Below are 20,383 nucleotides of genomic sequence, written 5' to 3'. Positions count from 1 at the left end.
TCAATAAATCATCTAGCAAGCAAATATAATTTCCTGGTAAAATTCTACCACTATCTCGATTAAATAAGGTACTCTTATCCTTTGCTATACTGCATGCCTCCCACCACTTCTGTTGATTCCATTTCGACTCTTTTGATAGGATTGTTACGCTGTTCCAGTCGATGGAATATCCTGTCTCATTCACATGGACAGCCAAGGCAGACTTGTCCTCTTTTTGAAGACGAACTGCCGCATGATGTTCTTTCTTTCTTGTACCTAAAGATCTAGAGATAGTGGTAGAATTTTACCAGGAAATTATATTTGCTTGCTAGATGATTGATTCTCGAAAGCTCATATCAAGCTTTACTCTATATGTAGTAGCGTCGAAGTTGGAGTAGAGAAAGCTCACTCAATGTTCAATTCCATATTTGGATTGTGCGGAACAGCGGCAAACAAAAAGGCCGTCGTTTTATAATGAATTCGACATGAACATTTTTGAAGAAGATTGTAAGATTGTTTGATATGTAATTACTGATTTCAAATGCGTCAAATAAGTAAACCTGTCTATTAGTTCTCTTGGCGTTTTTTTCTGATGAATTTTCCACCTTTATAGAAATGATTGACAACATCAAGGGTTCGACGGTTCGACAAAAAACACCAACAATATGTAATTAGAAAAATAATGAATACGACCATAAGATCAACATACTATATCTTCTGTTGTAGAAACAAAGCTTGGAATAATCCTGATTTGATGAAATATTAATCTTTTTTTTTTTTCAACATGTTTGTTTGTTTGTGTGAGTAAATGCGTATTTGTGTGTGTCTCCAATTCAAGTCGTCAGTTGTAAATTACCTATTTGTAGTGAGAAGTGTCCATTATTATTGTAATTATACAGCTTCTCATTAATCCCATATAGGTAACTGTCCAATTATTTTCTTAATTGGACAGGTCTTGTTGATATGGGATTAATTAGGCAGCTATATGATTAATAGGTAATAGGACTCCATGCTCCCCAATCAAGAAATAATTAGACTTGAAAAATTCCTCTGACTGCCAAAATGGACTCGGCCTACGGCCTCATCCAATTTTGTCAGTCCTCGGAATTTTCCTCGTCCAATTATTTCTTAATTGGACAGCATGGAGTCCTATTACATATACTTATTATTATTATGTTATCCTGTGGTATATTTCTTAGTTTACTAGTTTCGTTAGAATAAGTGTATTATTGCATAAATATCATGATATTTGCATTCCGATAGATAATTGACTACTTATACAATATATAAGGCATCCGACACGAGTGAAAAACGTCTGCACATGCTCTGAATCCGTATGCAAATTAGTCAAAACATAAGTATATTTGACTTTCAAACATGCCTGATAAATTGGACTTCACAAAATTCCAAAACTTAGTGTCCATGTTTGAAACTTAAGGTTAATTCTTTCATATTGTGTTTGTTAATACAGTATATTGGTCAGACAAAAGTATACTCACGAACTTTTTTGTATACTTGGAGAAAACAAACATTTATTTTCTCACTCAAACTCTTCAAAATTCTTAGCAATCTTGTACCCAGAGCCTGCGTTTCTTCTGGCCTGCGGCAAAGAACAAGGGCTCTGGCATAATCCATATTTTGGCGCATGCGCAATTTTCGGAAAGTGAGATATAAACGGTCAAAATAAGCAAAGTAAGAATTAAATCGAACTCAAAATCAAAGTAAAAATCATAGAGCAAATTAAAAATCGGGGAAAATTTTTTTTGTAATTTTTGGTAAGTCTTTGAACGCATGCGCTGTTATACCGGAAGTCCAAGGAATCCTGGTCTCAAAAAATGGATTATGCCAGAGCCCTAGTTTTTCGCCGCAGGCCAGAAGAAACGCAGGCTCTGGGTACGAGATCGAATTCTTAGGAAACGTGATGAAGTGCACGCATGCGCAAACGTTTTACTCCATTTCCCGTCCTTGAGGGTGACAAAACAAAATAAAGATGACGGAAAATCTATAAAAGCCATAGTTCGAATAAATATGTTTTATATTGTACAGAGGCAACAGAAAATGTTCCTAAGTTGTTAAGTGCTTGAAAACCCGTCGGTCACGTGACAGTCATTACCATTCACAAATCTGCAAGAAATCTTCGCTCGTCTTCTCATTTGTTGCTGTCTTCAAAATCTCATAGTCTCAAGGCGTATGGTCTACGTTCATTTACGTATGTTACTAAGCGCTTAGAACAGACTTGTATAAGCGCTATATAAGCCACATATTATTATTATTATTATTATTATTATTGTCATTACAGTTATCAGTTATATCTTTATATTTGTGTATTTGTGTAACGATTTCGCTATTGTCGCTCTTCTTGGGATTATCTAGATATATATTTTTTGATTAAAAACTGTAAGAAAAGCACCTGTTTGAAAATAGTCCGTTAACTGTTGTTTAACTCTCAGTGTTTGCGTTCTCCTAATGACCAACAGGCGGGCGAAATTGAAGTGTTGAAAGGTTTGAAGAGTTTAGAAATTTCAAGTCACAGATTCATGTATTATTCATAAACATTTTTAAACAACCGTTCGTTTCTGCATCGATGAATTTCAGAAATGTCACTTGCTTGTCTCCTTTACTACGGTTTTCGAGCCGTGTTTTTACAAGATGTGCGTTGCAGATTAATTAGTTACAAAAGATCTAGTTTGCAACGTTTTAGGATTTAAAAGGTGAATTCTTACCAATGAAGAGGATTTTTTCCCCCCAATTACGAGCAATAATGGCAAAAAGCGCCAAAAACTAGACTTTCGTATGAGTTTTGATCCCAATTTTCGTTTTGGGTTAACACTCAAAACCTTTTTTAAACAGTTAGAAACTGATGATGATAATCTGTTTTTATTTTTTATTTTTTAATTTTTTTGAAGCGGTATTTTCAATAATACAAAGATGTTTTGTTGCATTTGGGAAATAAGCAAATGAAGGTCTAAACCTCATTTTGGAATATAAGTTTTGTTTGGGTCACTTTGATTCCACTTTAATTTCATCGGTCATCTCCATTTCCAAACAAGTAAAACTTTCTGAATAACAAGATTTTAACCTTGTACAACAGCTTTTCTTCAAGAGAATAGTTTTTGGCGCTCACTGCTTGAATACGAAAATAATTCTCTCTTAATAATGGTTTTAAAAAAAATAGTCAGGGATCGGACACAGCTCTTTGTGAGAAGTGTCATTTCTACAAGCTCAAACAGCATGTGGTACAAAGAGGGTTAAATTAACGACCTGTATGTACCAAATTGGCCGCTTCGCAAGCAAAGGCCACCAGAAACGTAAAAGCTATTTGTGGCGATTGTAGACCAGTTAACTTAGATTTGCGATGATAAACGAAACCATTAACACTCATTTCCATTAAAAAAAACTTTAAATTTGGTTGTTAATATTATATAGGGGACCTAGAGTCCTATTGTATTGTCACCTGTCCTTGGGTGAATCACAAAAGGGATAAATAAATAAACAGATAGTATCTTTATTGCTCTTTACGTTCGTGATACATATAAAAATTGAAGGTTACTTTATAAATAGAGAAAGGTTACTATGTAGACGATAAGCCTGAGAGCTAGATAAACCGTTAGGTTTTCGATAAATATAATCTCAAGAGATAATTGCGGCAGGCCGGTCTTGCCACACTAGCTCTCGCGATTATTTCCCCCTTGACTGTCTTTTCCTTTTCTCTCCTTTTTTTGTTTTTTGTTTTTTTTTTCCTTTCCTCAGCAATTTTCTTTTACTTTCTTCCTTTATTTTATTTGTTCTTCCACCTAGCTATTCGAATTGGGAAAGAGCAACCGGAACATCTTTAGGTCAACTCTTTGACCAAAGTCAAAGTTGGGTCAGTAAGGACACTTATATTGAGCTGTTTTTGCTCGCAATTTTCCTTGTGTAACCGATTCCAGTCTACAAAAATGCTTTGCTTAGTCTTGGAGCGTCACACCTAAAAATACATGTTAACATTCCGCGTGTACTAGTGACTTTGTTTTGACGATGCAAATAGTAAAACTTTCCAGCCAGCTATTCTCAGGCGGCCTTAGTCATGCGAATACTATAAACAACCCGGAAGAAGGAACAAACAGCAACAAGAACGAGCTACGAACAAGACTAAACAGGCGTAAACTAAACTTCGAGTCGAGTTCGATGTCGACTCAGAAAAGTCGACCTTGTTAAAGTGCCTATTACCCTTCTGACAATATTCACATAATTGATTCTAGATGGAGTAAGATGTTGAATAACCCGAAAATAAAAAAACTTTGAAAGCGGCTTCTTGAAGTTATTAAGTATTGCATTCCATATGCTAATGCTGTGACGTATGAGGAATAATCAATAATATACAAAACATTACTGGCACAGATAAATTAAATTTGAAAGACGTCATTGTTCTCCCCATTGCTCTTATAGAAATTATTGCAAGCAATTTTTCTCATAGAAGCCGGCTTTTCGAATTACAAGGAACAATTTACACAAAAATGTTTCGGACCAGGCTTTCGTCATGCTTCTCACTCCATAGCTTTTAAACCAACAGCTTGAGATTTACGGTATCAAAGGCTTTGCTTAAGTGGATAAATATACCATAAGAAGTGGTATTTTCCTCTATAAAGTATAATGGCTTCTAATTATTTCTTCTCGATGAAAATGAATATTTCGTGGTTATATACATCGACACGCCCATTTATGAGAACTGCCATTGCAATACACCCAAACAGCATGTGGTATAATACTGTCTTCATAGAACACCTGTATCTGGTGATGGTGACCAAATTACTCGTGCAGCTCAAAAACGTGTTTAAGAACATGAGATAATCCAAGTAAAGATGCAATTGCCAAAAGATTTTTAGGTTCATATATAACAGGGTTAACTGGTTTAACTGGTTTAACTTCAACAATTGTCGCCAAAGGGAGAGAAATTCAGTGGAGGTAACAGTGAGAAGTAGTTAATTTAGAAATATTATCTTTCTTAGTTTTTAAAAGTACCTTTATCAAGTTTCTTAGTTTTGAAAGATTTTTTATAGCGATCTTAATAGTTAATTTGGGTTGAACTAATGTTATAAGCAAGCAGAATATGAATGTAATGTGAACACGTTAATAGTGAAGTAGGATTTTTTTAAAAGTTGGAAATTAATTTTAATCTTAACGTCATTTTCAATTTAGAAAGCAATTTTTGAAATAGAGACAATCTATTATTGCACCCTTTTTCATATGTTGCCACATTCCATTTCTATTCTTCTTGTTTCCTTCAAAACACCTACGTATATGCCCCATACTATGTAAACAACTAGTTATGGCAATTGAAGCAAATCAAGTACAGTGTTGACGAGTATGAATTTACTTAAGACATTAAATCACATACTAGAGTGAAGTCATTAAACCCGTGAAATAGATATTAGACTAACACACACATTAGTAGACCATAATTCCATTGTTTTCTTTTGTGTCTATTTGACTATTACACGTTGACTAGTATTTTTTATTTCATGGGTTAAATGCCTTCACTCTATTTATATTCAGATATTTATTTGATAACAATGGAGGTCGCCAGGTTGATGCCAGTTGTTCTTATCTTGTTACTTGCTTACGATGCTGCAGCTGCTCCAAGAAAAGATGGCAATGAAACTCCCAACAAGGTAGGAACTCTTTAACTGCCTATATAAGCGATCCCCTCGAATAAACACGCAATAGCTTAACTGACGTAAACTATTTAACGTAAATGCTCAAATTGGCGCAAAGATTTACATACGCGACCCCTTACCCCAACCCTCCGAATTAGCGCCTCAGTGTAAGTCGTAACTAGGCAGTTGAATAGATAGAGCGCATGTAGCCTGCTTATAGCGGCCTAAGGGATTTATCTTTGTGTAATGAATATTCTGGTTGAGTGCTAGCAACTCTTAGTCACTAAATAGCTACTATTTGTCAGTATGAACTTTGTTTTTATTTCATGGATTTACTGCGTGCGCTCTACAACTTTTGATCAGTTATCAACATCTAAATACTCTTCTTTTTTTAAGGACGAAATGAAAAAGGAAGTACCCTCAAAACATGGAGGACAAAAGAAAGATCATGAAAAGAAAATCCATTCAGGTATGTATGAATAGCCGTAAGCTGCGACTTAATACATAAATTTAGGCGCTGCCTAAATGCGGAGCTCCCAATAGACACAGGGGACCCAATTTAGATAAAACTGAAATATGAAAATAAAATCGGGGGGAAAATCTTTAATTGTTTTTCTTCTTCGAAATGAAGATAATGTCCCTCATAATGAAAAAAACATGAAGTAAAAAAATGAAATCGAAAGCACTTTATCGTTTTCTTCGCATCTTCGAAAATTTTTTTTGACCTCACTAATCTCCCACTTAGGAATTAATTTTGTCACATATACACAACCCACGACCAGCAACCCCAGGAAATTCTTCGACAAAGTTTTCCATGGCCGACATTTTTACATTTTGAATTCCTGGTGAATTTTGTATGAAAAACGAAAGATGAATAGAGGATATTACATAGGCGCGCGGAGATACGAAATTTATCTTCGAGTGTTGAAAAGATCTCTCACAAGTGAGCGCAGCGAACGAGTGAGAGATTTTCAAAACGAGAAGATAAATTTCGTATCTCCAAGCGCCCATGTAATATTCTGTTTATTATATAATTATCAATGGAGTATGTTTTGGCCTTTTCAGGCAATTATTTCCGTGTATTTTTGAATAGTCATCGCAATGGTGTTATCTTCACACGTGAAAATAACATGCTATTTTCACGTGTGAAGATATCAATTTTTCGAAATAGAGAAAAATAGATATTTCATTGGTAATTATATAATAACTACAGATAATCTATTACAATATAAAGTTTAGTGAAATACACCTTGGATGTCTTTAATAAAAATCCAAATTTCGGAGATTTCCGAACTTTTTATGGACAAATAAACACTATGAAATAGACTTGAAAACTGGTTAAAATCGATAAAAACATGCATAAAACTAGATTCCTACCAACAAAGTTCTTAATCTGAATCAGAATCCAAAGGAAGAAGGCGTTTAACGTGGCGTCTTGACTGAGTTAAGTCCAGACCCAGATGATTCTGCTGAATTATTTCCAGCGTTGGCGTTTCAAGTAGCATTTGTAGCTGGTGAAATGGTACACATTTGAGAGGCTATACTTGAATGGTCTTTCCGAGACCAGATACCTGTAATCTTTCTAGTGTTCTCCTTTTCCCTTGAACTTTTGAGTCTTCTTGTGGTTTCTTCGTCTGCCAAATCAAAACATGAAGCCATTTTGGCTTGCAAAAAGACAACTTAAATACCAATCGTAATCTATAATTCAGCTCTGCGAACTACGGAAAAAACCCTCCTTCATGAGCCAATCAGCGTCGAATAATTTTGCCCTGTATGTGATAATATGCTAAAACATATTCTCCACAGGCTCATAGATTATGGTGAATATCTACCGATAATCACTTCGCCTTCAGCAAATAATTATGATAATAAACACGTCTGTTTTGTTTCAGATTTTGTGTATGACAAATACCCTACTGTCTGTAATTATAAAAAGCATGACAGGCCCGGATATAGTTATATTTGCGACGCCTGCAAAAACCCTGATCACAGAAGTCACGCCTTCGTAAATGACGCCTGCCGGAAAACCTGCAGCGAATGTCCCTAGGTAACATGCGCTTAGCACAGTTAAACCTTTACACACCGTCCACCATCTCGCAAAATTAAATTTGGTGACCGTTAGAGAAGTGGCCGTTGTGTAGAGATTGCGGTTGTGTAAAAGTGGCCGTTATGTAGAAGTGACCGTTATGCAGAGGTAGCCGTTATGAATAGAGGTGGACGGTATGTATGTCATGTCTTATGAATATTAATCATCATGTAACCTGAGCGCAAGCGCAGTAGTGTGTTAGAGATTGAACCTCGTGTAGCTTTACGCCATGTTGTTGGCTAAATAAATAGGTTGATTTAGAGTTCTAGAGTTGTTTCTTCGAGCTTACGGACACAGCAGTGTAGAAGTGCCCGTTGTGTAGAGGTGCCCGTTATGTAGAAGTAACCGTTGTTTAGAGGTGGGCGTTATGTAGAGGTGGCCGTTTTAAAAGTGGTCGTTGTCAGAGGTGGCCGTTGTGTAGAGGTGGCCGTTTTCGGAAGTGTTTAACTGCATTTCCCCTTCATAGTGTAAATGTTTATTGAAACCTAAGAAAGCCTCTGAGCTATTTGAATTGTATTTACAATTATGCTTACAATACTTTTTTCTTATTTTCTTGGTCAGGTATTCTACTTTTACAAAGTAAAAGATCCCTTTGCTGCTACAAATATTCTAATATTATATGAGAAATGGCGCATTAATTCAAAAAAACGATATCAAATAAAATGTGTCGACACAAGTTGTAGTTTAACATACTCTTCACATGAACAAGAATCTCAATATATCATAAATGGGGAAAAAATGCGGTTTCAATGCCAAATGGCAAATAGATGTGTTAGATTTGATAATCCCACAAGAAATTTCTGAATTTTTCAATCGAAATTAATATAACAAATCAAAGTGTCCATTGGAATCAAATTTTAAACTAGTCTCACCAACGAGGTACAGACCATGCCTTGCTTTTATAAAGAATCCTTTCTTTTTCTCTCTACGCGATATCTTCATTTCTAGTAACTTTCACTGAACCTATTTTGTCGCCATCTTGTTCTTCATTACCCCTGATGTAAGCAGAAAGGATTCCAGACTCAAAATACAATAAATCTTGAGTGCAGTCCACAACATCGTCGAGCTCCTCATTCTCCGTGTATTGACTCTTACTCAAAGAAATTAATGATTCAAATCATGCTTAGAATCATAAACACTGCAAGAATAATAAACAACATTTCGTCGAGTATTTTAATGTTTTCACGAAATAATGGACAAGTTTCTTAAATAAGTTCTTTATGTAGTATTTGAAACACGCGAGAGATTCCAAACACCGAAAAGTGAGTTGAAAAAACGAGGCGCAGCCGAGTTTTTTTAACTGACTTTGAGGTGTTTGGAAATCGGAGGAAGAACTCTCTCAAGTGTTTGAAATTACTTCTCAAATTCATGAATATTTCTTGGAGAAAATCAAAGAAAACGTTTACGAAATTTATCGCAAATTAAGAAGACATTTCCAAACCACCGTCACAGTAGTGATTTGCTTTGTTTTCTCCTCATTACATATTCATGAGTTTGAGAAGATAAAAACAACAAAAATGTACAACGTTAAAAAAATCTTCGTGGTTGTAGCCATATTCTAAGACAGTTAGATAATGAAAGCACGTGTCCTTTGGGATATACAGTTCGGTATGTTGTCTTCAACTTGTAAGGGGCCTTTTTAAAACTCACTGCGCATGGCAGTGTATACAAACCTCGCAGCGTATATAACGCATGACATTGATGTACATACAAACTTCTATCGAAGTATAAACGACAGTTCTAAAACCACTCGCCTAAGCCTCGTGGTTTTAAACCTGATAATACGCTCCTGCTCGTTTATTAAGGAGGCTGGAAAGTGTTTTGTGCCTTCACACAAGGAAGGATCCAGCCAAAATGTAAGGGGGGGCTAATTGAGTTTAGGGGGGCGGGGCTAATTGAGTTTCTTCCGTCAATACAACGGAAAACAATGTAAAAAAGCATGTTTTTTTTTTGCTGAAGGGGGGTCTTCAGCCCCCCTTTGCCCCCCCCCTGGATCCGCCCTTGTCACATACACTCACAGTTATGAACTAAATAAAATTAATATGGCTATAATATGACTGCAAGTAAGCCAGGAAAGCCAAAGACTATAAACCAAAGATCACAATGAACATGAAAAAAATGACGTAAGATGTTGATATGGCATCAGAACCCTTGGTATGATCAAAAACTGTTTATCTAAAAAATCATAACTCAAGAACCAAATGGTGATTTTTTTTAAAAACCGAAAAATTTTAAAGTTTGTATCGTAATCTCTTTTTTGACATAAAAAGAAAAAATCTGTAAAAGGGAGTTTGTAAAAATCAATAAAGTTTGTTTGGAATAGCTCACTCTTACATAATTTTTTAAAATTTTCCTCAAGTTTTTGAAAGCATAAACTAAATCCCTATACGAAATTTGAAGAAATTTCACCTCAGAATTTTTGATTTTTTTCAGTTTGAACATTAGAATTTATGAGTACAAAATTTTTCCTTATGCAAGTTATAAACGTCATCGGACCGTTTCGATTCTCCTTAAGCACCACTTAGAGCGTCACACCTAAAAAAACCTGTTACTGTTGCGCGTGTACTAATTCCATGGCTATTTGGCGATGAATTAAATAGCAAATCAGCTAGCTATTCTAAGGTGATACTCAGATATATTGATGCAGTAATACTTTTATTGCAACGCAACTAGTAAACCCAGATATTTAGGTGTGAGTCAAACCAGCTAAATTATCTGTGAAACTCATTTTATATATAATAAAAAAGAGAAGTTCGTTGTGATCGTCTGGGTGAGCTTAGTCTTGGGAAAGACTGCTGTTACTGGTGACTGACGTTTCGAAGTCATTTTCATAGAGTCCAGTGACAAACCACCAACAACCGTCTTTCTCTAGACTACGCTCACCTGGACCATTACACTTCACAACAAACTGTCAGTCACCACCAACAACAGTCTTTCTCTAGACTACACTCACCTGGACCATTACACTTCACAACAAACTGTCAGTCACCACCAACAACAGTCTTTTTCTAGACTACACTCACCCGGACCATTACACTTCACAACAAACTGTCAGTCACCACCAACAACAGTCTTTCTCAAGACTACACTCACCCGGACCAATACACTTCACAACAAACTGCCAGTCACCACCAACAACAGTCTTTTTCTATGCTACACTCACCCGGACCATTACACTTAACAACAAACTGTCAGTCACCACCAACAACAGTCTTTCTCTCGACTACACTCACCCGGACCATTACACTTAACAACAAACTGTCAGTCACCACCAACAACAGTCTTTCTCAAGACTATACTCACCCGGACGATCACATTTCACAACAAACTTTAACACCTTGGTTCAAACCATTTACTCTTAAAAATAGAAGTGGTGCTAGTAATGATCTCTGGGAAATACCACAGGGTAATGAAAGATATTCAGATTTAGTGCATCCAAGTGAGACATATCGTTTTCCATTACATGAGAGTATGATTCCAACCAGGCTTTTGCCATATGCCTCTCACTCCATACCCCTTGAACCAACAGCTTGTGATTTACGGTACTAAGACTTTGCTTAAGTGGATAAATATACCACAAGAAATAGTATTTTCCTCTATGGAGCACAGAATTCTGTCAACATTTGAAAAAAATGCATGGCTTAGTAGATTGGTTCTTTTCGAGGAAAGTGAATATTTCGTAGCTATATTCATCGAAGACATGCCTATTTATGAGAACTGCCTCTTGAATAGACCCAAAGAGCATGTGGTGTAATATTTTCGTCATAAAACACCTGTATCTAATATCTGCTAATAGTGACCAAATTCCTCATGTAGTAATCAAATAATACTTTTCTAGACTACATTTCAGCCAAACAAGTACTGATTTAATTGTTATATGAAAGATCTGAATGCTGCATGTGTATTATTTGGTTTTAAACGCCTTTGACAAAATGCAAGATATTTTCTTTTCTCGGTTATTTGTATTCAAAATCGATTATTCATTTTCAATAAAAATATATATTTCGTAGTTATATTTATCGACAGTACAATCAATGAGCATGTGGCATAATATTGTCTTCATACAGAACACCTGTATCGAATATCTGGTGATGGGTGACCAAATTACTCACGCAGCTCAAAAAAGTGTTTCAAACCATGACATAATCCAGGTAAAGATGCAATTGCCAAAAGATTTAGGGTTTAATTACTCATGTAGCAGTCAATATAACTTATTTATCTAGACTACATTTCAGCCAAACAAGTTGTGCTTTAATTGATATATGAAAGATCTGAATGCTGCATGTGTATTATTTGGTGTTAAACGCTTTCACAAAATAAAAATAAATAAATAAATGTTTTTGTCGGTTATTTTTATTTGAAATCGATAATTTGTTTTCAATAAAAATGAATATATTGTATTTATATTCATCGACACGCCCTTTTTTGAGAACTGCCATTTTAGTACAATCAATGAGCATGTGGTAGAATATTTTCTTTTTAGAACACCTGTACCAATATTTATACCTGGCGACCAAAATTCCCATGTACCAGTCAAATATTACAACTTATCTAGACGGCACTTCTGCCAACTATTCATTAGCTATAGAAATAAATCACTTTATTTAAGTGTCTAGTCGTTCTAGTGCTTTCGCACTAATTGGGGACACTTTTCGCTCACACACACGACTACATTCAATATTCTATGCATACAACGCTCAACTCGCATGTTGATTTTTACGGAGGGAGGAAACCGGAAAGCCGGGAGAAAACCCTCGTAGCATAGGAGAGAACAACATCAAACAAACTCAATAAGCCTGAAGCGAAATGACGTTTTACCCCCGTCTCTAGACCATAATCCTTTTCACATTGCTTTGGTTCTATAATTATGACTATTGTTCCTGTATTCTCTAAGGAATCAAAAATTTTAATATGAAAGAATTTAAAAAACTATTAGGGTATAGAGTCAGGGGTAAAACTTCATCTCGCTTCAGGATTATTCACATGTGGCGACCGCAAGCCGAACCAACGAACCAACCCGTTGGACTCGCAGCGGTGAAAAACGACCCGTTTCATGCTAACCATGAAATATGAAATATCTGAATGCTGTATGCTGAAGAGCTAATTTGGCCTCAAATGCTCTTAACCAAATAAAAAGAACACCATCTTGTTTCAGTTATTTATATTTGAAATACGATTTTCAAGTTTAATCTTAAATAAAAAATGAATATTTCGTAGCTATATTCATCGAAGACACGCCCATTTATAAGACCTGCCATTTCAATATACACCCAAAAAGCATGTGGTATAATACTGTCTTCATAGAGCACCTGTATCGAATGTCTAGTGATGGTGACCAAATTACTCGTGCAGCTCAAAAACGTGTTTAAGAACATGAGATGATCCAAGTAAAGATGCAATTGCTAAAATATTTAGGGTTCATGGATAACAGGGTCAATAGGCCAAAACGATTTCAGTTGCTAGCACTAGTTTAACTACATCAATTGTCGCCAAAGAGAGAGTACTTCAGTAGAGGTAACAGTGAGAAGTAGTTAATTTAGAAGGGCTATCTTTCTTAGTTTTGAAAGACTTTTGAAAGATGGTTAATTTGGGTTGAACTAATGTTATAAGCAGGCAGAATATGAATGTAATGTGAACACGTTAATGAAGCAGTAGGATACTTAAATAGTGAAGTAGGATTTTTTTTAAATTGGAAACTAATTTTAATCTCAACGTCATTTTAAATTTAAAAAACAATTTTAAAAATAGAGACTACTGTCTATTGCACTCTTTTTCATATGTTGCCACTTTCCACTCCTATTCTTCTTATTTCCTTCGAAACACCTACGTATATGGCCCATACTATGTTAACCACTAGTTATTGTAATTGAAGCAATGTTAAATCATGAAAGAAAATCCAGTACAGTGTTGACGATTGTATGAATTGACTTAAGACATTAAATCACATACTAGAGTGAAGTCATTAAACCCGTGCAATAGATATTAGACTAACACACACATTAGTAGACCCTAATTCCATTGTTTTCTTTTATGTCTATTTGACTATTACACGTTGACTAGTATTTTTTATTTCACGGGTTAAATGCCTTCACTCTATTTATATTCAGATATTTATTTGATAAACAATGGAGGTCGCCAGGTTGATGCCAGTTGTTCTTATCTTGTTACTTGCTTACGATGCTGCAGCTGCTCCAAGAAAAGATGGCAATGAAACTCCCAACAAGGTAGTAACTCTTAAACGGCATAAATAAGCGTACAATAGCTTAACTGACGTAAACTATTTAAAGTAAATGCTCGAATTGGCGCAAAGATTTGCATACGCGACCCTCTACATCCACCCTTCGCACTAGTGCCTCAGTGTAATTCGTAACTAGGCAGTTGAATAGATACAACTTTTAATCAGTTATCAACATCTAAATACTCTTCTTACTTTAAGGACGAAATGAAAAAGGAAGTACCCTCAAAACAAGGAGGAAAAGTGAAAGATCACGAAAAGAAAATCCATTCCGGTATGTATGATCAACCGTAAGCTGCGACTTATAAACCCTGTGCTTCAGTTATACAATGCGAGAATGTTTTACCTACAGGTGAATATAATGTGCATGCGCACGCTTGTTTGTTGATGTGTGTCGCTTGCAGAGAAAAAAATTTGAAAGAAAAAGACTCTCTCTCCGTTATTTATTAAATTCACTTCTGTGTTAAGAATACTAAAACAATTATTCGCCTCAGGCTCAGTAAATATCGGGGAATACTTAACTTGCCGCTCAAAGATTCGCGTCTTGGTAAATATTCCCTGATACTCACTTTGCCTTTGGTGAATAATCGTCAATTAGGCCCGGTTCAGATGTCGATCTAATTATTTACATTTAGTGCACGAGAAGAGCGATCTTTGAATCAATAGCGCAGCGCAGCTGTGACGTCGTAAATACGAAGACAAAAGCGAAATTCGGACAAACAAACTAACAAGTTTACTTTCAGCAGATACTTTTCACAGCCTATCGCAGTTGATCTTAGTTTACATGGGTTATTATTGTAACTTTAAGTAAAAATAATAAAATCGGTTCGTATAATCCTCGTAGCGGTTAAACAGAATGCAATGTTTGTCCGAATCTTTAAGCTAGTTTTAGAATCAGTGCGCTGCGCTATTGAGAACGACAGATTTAATTAAGGTCGGCAAAGAATTAAAGTCGACTGCTCGAGTCGCGCGAAACGGCAAAAGACCGGCGTTGATCCAAACGAATTTAATGCATAAATTAAAAAGGCTCAAGATTTCAGCGGTTTTTGGTTTTGGTGTTTTTGGTTTTTGGGTTTTTGTCAATTGCGACCGGAAACATTAAAATCGACGTTTGAAACGGACGTCGAATTTTAATTAATTTGAGTCGACTTCAATTCCAATTAAATTCGACACGGCAAAAGATCGACGTTTGAACTGGGCCTTAGTTGTTTGAATTGAATAAAGAGTTTTGCGCGCTGTGATTGGTCAAGTGACCGGTGATTTGGAGACGACAATCAGTGATCGAGCGGTGATTATGAGAGTTTCCGAAGTTCGCCAGAGCTGAAGAAATACTAAAATGTATTTCATTCTAAATCGGTTGTATTTTCTCTGGTATTCAAGTCTAGAATTAGTATAGGTAATCGTATGGGACCGAGTAAATTAAGAATTAATTTAACGAGTGTTTTCAAAGTTTTGAAATTGCCCGAGTCACGAAGCTACAATTAACAGATCAAAAACAGTTTTACGTGTTTGATACTCTGATCAAAACACGCGGGATGTTGGGAGAACACGAGAGGAGCGTAGGAAACCACGACGCGTAGCGGAATGGTTTCCAGCTTCTCGAGTGTTTTCCCAACATCCCAAGTGTTTTGATCAGAGTATCAAACACACAAAACTGTTTTTGATTTGTTTTATAAAATAACAAACGCGCGAAAAGATCGAAAAAAAGCAAAGTCTAAGTAAATTCTTCATACGTGCCGTCTTATTCAAACTGACCAATGAGCGCGCGCGATAGATTAAAAATGACGATAGCGTGTTTTGATACTCTCATCAAACATGGTTTTCGACCAATCCTAGCGCGCGTAGTATACCAATTATTTTATAATGCAATTTCAAAACTTTGAAAACACAAGTGAAATTAATCCTTAATTTAACTCGACCCCATACGATTACCCGTTTATCATATATAGGGCAAAATTCAACGGAAAAAAAAAATCCGCCTTGGAACTAATATGAATGCCCTTACGCTGACATTGATCCTGAGCTTTCAAATCAAATGTAGTTATGGTTCAAAAGAATTTTATTCTGAATTCAAACGTGTTTTATTCATTACATGTGCTCTCTTCTATCAAACGTTTGACAGTAATACTTCAAGGTTTTCTCCTGTGCAAAAGTATATTATCGATTACTGAGTTTAAACAATAATTATTTTGCTACGTTTTCGCATTGGATCCCACTGAATGAAATGTTAAATCTTGAAAAAAGTGCTTCAACAGAAAGAAAAGCAAACGTAAAATGTCACTAAGTCAAAATCCATAATAACAAGATTCCAACCAACAAAGTTCTTAATCTGAATCAGAATCCAAAGAAGGCGTTTAAAGTGGCATTTTCACTGATTAAGTCCTGACCGTGATGATTGTGCTGAAATATTTCCAGCGATGCCGTTAAAAGTCACATTTGGAGCTGGTGAAGTTGTACGCATTTGGGACTAATTAAATGTTCTTTCCGAGACCCATTTGCGAAAAAGATTTATCCAAACACTCGTACTCTTTCCAGTGTTCTCATTTTCGCTTGAATTTTTTAGTTTTCTTATCGTCTGCCAATGCAAAACATGACGCCATTTTGACTTGCAAAAATGAAAAGTTTACAGTTTGCAAGCGTTGCTAGGCAATCAATCAGCATCGAGTAATTTTGCTATGTATGTGAAAATATACTAAAACATATTCTCCACAGGCTCAGTGATTATGGTAAATATATACTGATGATCACTTCGCCTTCCGCGAATACTTCAATGATAATAAACAAAACTCTTTTCTTTCAGATGCCCTGACCGATAGGATTCCTTTTGTGTGTGTTTCTAAAATTCATGACAGGCCCGGATATAGTTATATTTGCGACGCCTGCAAAAACCCTAAACACAGAAGTCACGCCTTCGTAAATGACGCCTGCCGGAAAACCTGCAGTGAATGTCCCTAGGTAACATGCGCTTAGTAGTTCAGTTAAACCTTTACACACCGTCCACCATCTCGCAAAATTAAATTTGGTGACCGTTAGAGAAGTGGCTGTTGTGTAGAGATTGCGGTTGTGTAGGAGTGGCCGTTATGTAGAGGTAGCCGTTTTGTAGAAGTGGCCGTTATGTAGAGGTGGCCGTTATGTAAAAGTGGCCGTTATGTAGAGGTGGCCGTTATGTAGAGGTGGCCGTTATGTAGAGGTGGCCGTCGTGTAGAGGTGGCCTTTATGTAGAGGTAGCGGTTGTGTAGAAGTGGCCATTTTGTAGAGGTGGCCGTTATGGAGAAGTGGCCGTTATGTAAAAGTGGCCGTTATGTAGAGGTGGCCGTTGTGTAGAGGTGGCCGTTATGTCGAGGTAGCGGAGGTGTAGAGGTGGCCGTTATGTAGAGGTGGCAGTTGTGTAGAGGTGGCCGTTGTAGGAGTGTCCGTTGTGTAGAAGTGGCCGTTGTTTAAAAGTGGCATTTGTGTAGAGTTGGCCGTTGTTAGCCATTTGCGGAAGTTTTTAACTGTATTACCCCTTCATAGTGTAAATGTTTATTGAAACCTGTGTATTTGCCAGGGAGGGACTGAGAAAAGTTTTTTGGCCCCAAGACTCCCTCGTATCATGAAAAGTAAAGGGATCCCAAAGAGGATTTTTGCTTCAAGAAAGCCTCTGAGTTAATTGAATTGTATTTACAATTATGCTTACAAAACTTTTTCTTATTTTCTTGGTCAGGTATTCTACTTTTACAAAGTAAAAGATCCCTTTGCTGCTACAAATATTCTAATATCATATGCTAATATTATATGAGAAATGGCGCATTAATTCAATAAAACAATATCAAATAAAATGTATCGACACAAGTTGTAGTTTAAAATATGCATGAGCGTACGCTTAAGTGGCCACGCAATTATCTATTGTTACGAACCCAAAAATTGGATAAATTGTTTATGCTTATTTCTGTGCTTACAGGTAGTAATTCACAAGTTCTTGATCTAAGTGGTCACACAGTCATCTATCGTAAATTGTTTATTATAAGAATGAAGTCTTATATTATATGAAGAACGAAGAGCGCCTAACTATTTATTAAAGCAGATTCCCAACCTTCAGCAAAACAACACAGAGAGATTGAGGCTTAGCGTACAGTTAAAAGCAATGATCTTACCTGCTAACTGTCGAGAAGGAGTTTTAGAGAGACGAAATCAGCTTAAATTCGTTTCAAAATTGATGCCATTTTGGAAATATGACGTTCCCTAAAACAGCCCCACAATACAGTTCAATGCCAATTCGACCCAGTTTCCCCTCAACCTAGGAATGGCTAATTTCAACGTCTGTTTTAATGTGACAGGACAAAGAGAGCGTATCGGATAACAACAACATGTCTCTCGATTGCCGTAATCCCCTTTGATGTATTGAATTGTAATCATGTCATACATCATCAGTGTCTTTAATTTAAAAGATTTAAAATACACTGCTTCGTCGTCATTTGTTATTGTCAAAAATTGATTTTAAAATGGCTTCTATGGTGGTAAAATCTCGTTGGAAGGTGTATCAATTGCCTTCGTCCTCATTGGTTATTTTCAACAATTGATTTTATAATGATTTCTAGGGTGGTAAAATCTCGTAGGAAGGCATATTAATAGCCTGCGTCACATCCGGAATTTTCTTCGTAAATACCGTCTGCGAAACATCGCCAGAAAGCTTGTTCTGGCCCCCCCGCAAATTGCGCGATTATATGTGATAGATTCTGATTGGCTGTTAGCCAAGCTCATTCTAACGTGAACTTCCATTAGATAACATTATCAAACCGGATGTGAACGAGCAAAGCGTCCTAGTTTTTAAAATGGCGTTTTCTTTTGATGAGGATCTTCGGACTAGAGCGTTTTTAGAAGTAAAGAATCAGTTTAAAATAGAAAATATTTTAGATTGCTGCAATCTAAAATTTAGTGGTTGCAGTACTCGCGCTTGGTAAATCATCATTTTGTAGTATGAATTCCGTAGAAAAGGATTTAATCGAGAAATCAGAGAAAATTATGAACTGCCGGCCATTTAGTAATTTGAAGAACCTGACCGGCTGCCGGCCATCTAGAAACAGCGTTTATTTTATGAGATTCCTTCTTTTTTTGAGCTTGGCAATGCTTTGACGGCACACGTGTGAACTCGCTCGTCGTACTTCAAATTATAGTGTTTGCACTTCTAAAATAGGGTTGAGTTTTTGTTTTCCATTTAAAAGAAAAACTTCATAATCTTTTGCGATGAATCGATGGCACAAATTGCAAACTTTTGGCGTTGTTTTGGGAAGGGGAAAGGTCATTCCGCTAGAAGATTATCAAGGAAAACACCGCACTCGCTCGTGTTACGATTTTACACTCAACATCCGGTGAGGATCACATCCGGTTTGAGAGTATTATCCAATGGGAGTTGACGTTAGAATAAGCAGTGGCTCTCGTAGGAAGGCATATCAACTGCTTTGTCGTCATTTGTTATTGTCAAAAATTGATTTCATAATGGTTTCTAGGGTGGTAAAATCTCGTAGAAAGGCGTATCTACTGCTTCATTCTGATTGGTTTGTTCCCTAACAGGTTCATAGTGCGTATCAATACAATTATTCAAGACATCATCATGATGAGAAGCAACCTGCTGGATGTGTTGCGGCGTGTTTTCATAGAATACCTGCGATTCTCCGTTTTCCAGGGGCAATCGTTTTTCAGAATTCAAACTTTGGTATTCGTTGTCCTTGTCAATCTTCTTGAGCGGCTGGTAGTCGTCATGGTTACGATGGTCGTCACCTTGACAATCCTTGTCACGGCTTTGTGGTTTAAGATCATCTTTTAGTTTGTTTTCATCTGTACCACAGCATTTTCTATTCAAAGGCTGATATAAATCGTTGGCGCGGTCACCAAGACCCATGTAGTGAGTCTCCATGGCAACCGTTTTGTTCTTCTCGTCGTTCGGTTCAAGATGTTGCTGCTGACCAGTTTTTGTGAGGCTCTGATAAGTTGGGTCAAGTTTTCTATCGTAGTCTTTCTCGTTTACTTTCAGTGACTGATAAACACGAGTGCTAACGGATTCAGTGTTGGAGGATTCGTTTCCATGGTAATTGCTCTTTTTATGAAGAGATTGGTATGCATGCTCATCTCCAACCCCTCCGCGGTTATCAAGACCCATGTAATTATTCTCCATAGCAACGTTGTTGTCACGTTTCTTTTTGGTTGTAGTTTGTAGCTCAATTGAGCTCGCAGCATCAGGAAATTCATAAATGGGTTCAGTAGGTTGTCTGTGCATGGGCTCATGTTGTCTTTTTCTATAAACCCAGTAACCAATGGCAACGATAATGGATAGAATGATGATAAGACCAACAATAAAACCAGTAATAACACCTGGATGAACAAAGCTGTCCTGCTCACCAAATTGATCTTTATTGGCAGTTGGGTCAGTAGGAAGAACTGAAAAAATCAAAATTGGGTTTTTATAATAAA

The 20,383-nt window shown here is 36.5% G+C and overlaps 2 protein-coding genes across 3 annotated transcripts in view; one reads left to right on the top strand and one right to left on the bottom strand.

Annotated features, from left to right (window-relative positions):
• Positions 1-4,803: 4,803 nt before the first annotated feature.
• LOC116297682 (uncharacterized) lies at positions 4,804-17,700 on the top strand. 2 transcript variants are annotated; one of them, XM_089027338.1, is made up of 5 exons: positions 4,804-4,923; positions 13,809-13,925; positions 14,138-14,210; positions 16,737-16,891; positions 17,640-17,700. In XM_089027338.1, exons 2-4 carry the CDS (start codon positions 13,827-13,829, stop codon positions 16,889-16,891), a joined length of 327 nt encoding a protein of 108 aa, XP_088883464.1. In that variant the 5' UTR covers positions 4,804-4,923; positions 13,809-13,826; the 3' UTR covers positions 17,640-17,700. The 2 variants fall into 2 exon arrangements, with proteins under 2 accessions (XP_088883464.1, XP_031561819.1); XM_031705959.2 differs by lacking the exons at positions 13,809-13,925; positions 14,138-14,210; positions 16,737-16,891; positions 17,640-17,700 and adding exons at positions 5,515-5,630; positions 6,012-6,084; positions 7,508-7,662; positions 8,263-8,757 and having other exon boundaries at positions 4,821-4,923.
• Positions 17,701-17,920: 220 nt separating this feature from the next.
• Positions 17,921-20,383, bottom strand: part of LOC116297674 (uncharacterized) — a 30,605-nt gene continuing 28,142 nt past the window's right edge. Inside the window, exon 33 of the mRNA XM_089027221.1 lies at positions 17,921-20,350. Coding sequence (XP_088883347.1) covers positions 19,419-20,350 — 932 coding nt within the window. The 3' untranslated portion in view covers positions 17,921-19,418. The remainder of the gene's footprint in view (positions 20,351-20,383) is intronic.

The sequence above is a fragment of the Actinia tenebrosa genome, unplaced genomic scaffold (assembly GCF_029948245.1).
Source record: "Actinia tenebrosa isolate PJP-AT-01 unplaced genomic scaffold, QUT_ActTen_1.0 PGA_scaffold11__36_contigs__length_13525064, whole genome shotgun sequence".
NCBI classification, from domain to species: domain Eukaryota; kingdom Metazoa; phylum Cnidaria; class Anthozoa; order Actiniaria; family Actiniidae; genus Actinia; species Actinia tenebrosa.
Note: the sequence above shows the minus strand (reverse complement) of the source record. Positions and strands in the feature narration are given on the sequence as shown.

Excerpts from the sequence above, each read along its gene's own strand:
- LOC116297682 (XM_089027338.1), top strand. The coding sequence starts at position 13,827 with ATGGAGGTCGCCAGGTTGATGCCAGTTGTTCTTATCTTGTTACTTGCT. Across the intron at positions 13,926-14,137 it reads GCAATGAAACTCCCAACAAG|GACGAAATGAAAAAGGAAGT; the intron begins GTAGTAACTCTT and ends TCTTACTTTAAG. Across the intron at positions 14,211-16,736 it reads CGAAAAGAAAATCCATTCCG|ATGCCCTGACCGATAGGATT; the intron begins GTATGTATGATC and ends CTTTTCTTTCAG.